The sequence below is a fragment of the Cyanistes caeruleus genome, chromosome 13 (genome assembly GCF_971803275.1).
Source record: "Cyanistes caeruleus chromosome 13, bCyaCae1.hap1.1, whole genome shotgun sequence".
NCBI lineage: Eukaryota > Metazoa > Chordata > Aves > Passeriformes > Paridae > Cyanistes > Cyanistes caeruleus.
This window is the reverse complement of record NC_141713.1, coordinates 2,307,408-2,311,031: the sequence shown is the minus strand read 5'-3', so window position 1 is coordinate 2,311,031 and position 3,624 is coordinate 2,307,408. Positions and strand designations below refer to the sequence as shown.

The 3,624-nt window shown below is 38.3% G+C and overlaps 1 protein-coding gene across 12 annotated transcripts in view; it reads right to left on the bottom strand.

Annotated features, from left to right (window-relative positions):
- Positions 1 to 3,624, bottom strand: part of DENND4A (DENN domain containing 4A) — a 49,103-nt gene that overhangs the window by 3,689 nt on the left and 41,790 nt on the right. For 7 of the 12 annotated variants that reach the window (XR_015275699.1, XR_015275700.1, XM_086848724.1 and 4 more), the window contains 6 exons: positions 3,158 to 3,368; positions 2,657 to 2,911; positions 2,023 to 2,140; positions 1,844 to 1,870; positions 1,205 to 1,367; positions 226 to 290 (listed from right to left, as the gene is read on the bottom strand). Coding sequence is in view for 10 of the 12 variants with exons in the window: in XM_086848724.1 (XP_086704850.1) it covers positions 226 to 290; positions 1,205 to 1,367; positions 1,844 to 1,870; positions 2,023 to 2,140; positions 2,657 to 2,911; positions 3,158 to 3,368 (839 nt within the window). In the remaining 2 variants the exon portion in view is untranslated. The remainder of the gene's footprint in view (positions 1 to 225; positions 291 to 1,204; positions 1,368 to 1,843; positions 1,871 to 2,022; positions 2,141 to 2,656; positions 2,912 to 3,157; positions 3,369 to 3,624) is intronic. The other 5 variants (XM_086848729.1, XM_086848726.1, XM_086848725.1 and 2 more) reach the window with 1 other exon arrangement.

Sequence of the window (3,624 nt, the reverse complement as noted above, 5' to 3'; positions counted from 1 at the left end):
CTGCAGGAAGGGAAAAACAACTTTAGATACCAAGCTCAAAAACATCACCTAAATGCCACGACAGCTGCATTTATCAGCACAAAATAAAAGTAAAGTCCTTTTTATTTGGCACTTACTACAGAGTGGCACACATCTAATCTACGGATTATTTTTTTCTGGAAGCTGAACAACTAAGTTCACATAAATTCATCAGCTGTGCTCATTTGAATAGTTGGCAGAACTCACCTATATCAATGTTATCTCTTCCCAGGGCAACAAGTGAAAGAAACAGTATTTCTCTGTAAAGGCTCCTGAAATGGTAAAAACCCCAATTTATATACTGCACTGATACAGCACAAAACAATCTCTTTTAAAAATAGATTGAAGCATTTAAAGACAACTTATTAAAACGAGGCATTTTTAACATAATTCCTGGTTGTGCCTTCAAAATATTGTAATTTCTGAGCTCTGGAGAATGTCCTGGACTCCCCACATATGGACATCACCCATGGTAGGTCCCCTGGAAGTTGCACCAATTGCATGCAGAAAGAAACACACACTTAAACACTCAACCAAATTCAACAAAATTTCACCAGGCAAGGAATTTGCTTTTCTGCATTTTCACATTAGCTTGAAAAAGCAGGCAGACAAGCAAATAAACACCTTGTCAATGCTCCAGCTGTTGACAAGCCTGTTGTATACCCTTGTATAAATCAGTAAATACAGGCAAGAAATGAAGATTCACAGGAATTAACGTTCACCAATTCCACTGCTAATGGAATAAAACCCTGTCTAAATATGAGACATAACCTCTCTTAGCTCCTTTTCTGCCCTCTACAGAAGACTTGAAAACAAACCCCAAATTTACCCATATACCCTAGAAACAAGTGTAGGGTTTTTATTTTAAAACACCTACTAATTTATGAATTACATTCAGTAACAAAATATACACATATATACACAATTCCTAGGTCCCATTGCTCAGAGGTAAGAAAAAGAGGTGGCTGTAAAGGGGAGGGGGAAGAGGAAAAAGTAAAAAGAAAAATAATGGTGAAACTAAGTTTGTGAAAGGTACCATAAAAATTATTCCAAAGTGACAAATTTGAGAACATTGGTGAAAAACAGTGCTTCCTCCTTTAAAAAAACAGACTAGGAAAATATAATTCACATTAATAAGCTGATTATTGCCCAACTCTGCTCCAGCTAGACATGTTGGTGGTCTTACCTCTGTCTTTTAATATGTGGCCACTTGTTGAGCCTCTCCAGGATCTGACTCATTGGTCCATACACATCATTCATCTTAATGCTTTTCACCATACTCCTCAAGAGCTCCTGGTTAAAGGAGTCATCATCTTTTTGCAATAACTGGACCATTGGGTACTTCTGGGCTGAAAAACATTAGAAAGGGTGTAAGAATAAACAGATTCTTTGTGTAGCAAGTACAGAGTTGTTATAAAAAGGCTACAGAATCTGTGAAAATATTGACATGTATGTAGTGAACAAAACATCCAAGTCAAAAAACTGTCAACGTAGAACACAAAAAGCACATAAGAAAACTCAACAGATGCAATGGGCCACGAGCTATTTTCAGGTGTGTGATCCAACACCAGCAACAAAACTCTGAGAAAGCAAATTCTAAAAATAAGAACATGAGCTAAGTGGATGAATGGCATCAATGAAACGTATTCCCTCTCATTCCTCCCATCCCAGTGAAGCAAAAGCCACTGGCAATACCAGTCAATGATTTGAAACAGAAATGCTGGAAAACTAAAACTTGTTCAAGCAGTTTACTGCTAAGCACAGAACCTCCCTCCCAAAACAAGTCACCCAAACTGAGAATAGCAACACCAAACTGAACACTCACTCTCAAACAAAAGAGTGCGATTTTGACCTGCAAGACAAAAAGCAGTATGATCAAAAATCTGTATTGTAGCTCGTGTGAACTATCCACAAAGACATCTTTTCTCAACACACATGCTTCAATTGCTCAGAATGAGAGGTTCTTAAAAAATACCACCAAAATCCACAAGAAAGAAAACTTACTCTGAGCATTCCACAGAATATACAGAGGCTGCCTTGGATCCTGATGCAATTTCATATTGTCCCATAGCATCTGAATAAGAACATATTTACTGTCCTCTGACATACAGTTCCGTGGAATCTGAACAGGAGAACACACAAAGGCATTTTATTACGAAGTCATGACAAAGGAGTTCTGTATTTAACATGTAACTTCACATCTCTAGGTCTCATGGTAAAAAAGCTTTGCTATTAAAACTACATACAGAAAGTTAAATCTGAATGAGATCATTAGTGACATGGCAAATGAGTATTTTGCCTATTTTCTACAGTCCTAAAATGTAAATTTCCTCCTTCTACTGCTTAGCTACTCAAATAGCAACAAAACTGACTGGCAACTTTATCCTCCTTGAAACTGAGGATCACAAATTGCAGTGGGATGAGTAAGAGCTAAACACTTGCCCCTCACAAGGACTGCTGAGCACATGTTCCAGAGTTTTGAATATCTTCCCTCAGCTGACACATTCTTTACCAATTCAGGACTGGGCTCAGCATAGTGCAAGACATGTTTCTAAAGAGTTACTGAGTCATGTAATGGTTTCCTATACAGGAAAACAACCATTTCTCTTATGTCAGTGTTTTCTATCAGAGTCCATACCTTGGAGTTCTTATTGCAGTGCTCAGAAGAAAGTATTAATCCTGGTAAGTTGCTGGGCAAGTCCAAGCGCCTGAAATACCACACCAAATTCCAGAACACGATGGGGTGATGATCTACAAAGTCTGCCACTGTTATTGCATGATCCCCTTCATTTTCAAGTAAGCTTTCAAGCTCTTTCCATACGACGAGAGGACTGAGGTACGGAACTGTTATAGGATCAGGACTAGGCAAGCGCCATTCCAGGCCCAGGGAATCCTGCAGTAACAGAGATAAAATGCCATTAGTTGTAACTAATGTAATGAATGTAACTGCCTTTCCAAGGTCTTATAAATGCTTTTGTTCCCTATAACACACACACCAAAATCTAAAAGCTACAACCAGCATTAGTTTAAATAATACAACCTAGCATTTACTGTAATTTAGGAAGGTTAATGCTGTTACAGATTATCTTATCTATGGTAAACAGGAAAAAAAGACTTTTAAGGTAGAAAAACTACACACTGTTGGTCCTTGCAAAGTAGCAGGCAGGCTACCAGTAGGAATGATATGGCTGATCTTCTGGTTTTCCTTCTCATCTTCTTCCAAAGGACCAAAAGTACTGATGCTCCTTGCTACAGGATGACTTGTACATTCTGACCCAGAGGCATTTTGTCTTCTTCCTGAGGGGATCTGGATACTTCTGGCATAAACACTGTCATGCTGCTTAGATTTGCTAGAGGAGAGGGGGAAAAAAAGAAGAAAAAAGAATCTCAGCTTTTTGTTTTACTCTGAGTGCACCAACATGTACACAAACAGACAGAAATAAACTGGAAATAATGGACCTGACAGTTTGAATTCTGCCTTGTCAGTCACCACACTCATTCACATTACAGTGCAAGATTTATTCCCCCTTGCACTGATGATGAACACAAACATCCTCAAAAGAGTTCATAAAACTTGCAGAATTACAAATAACAACATGAACTTCT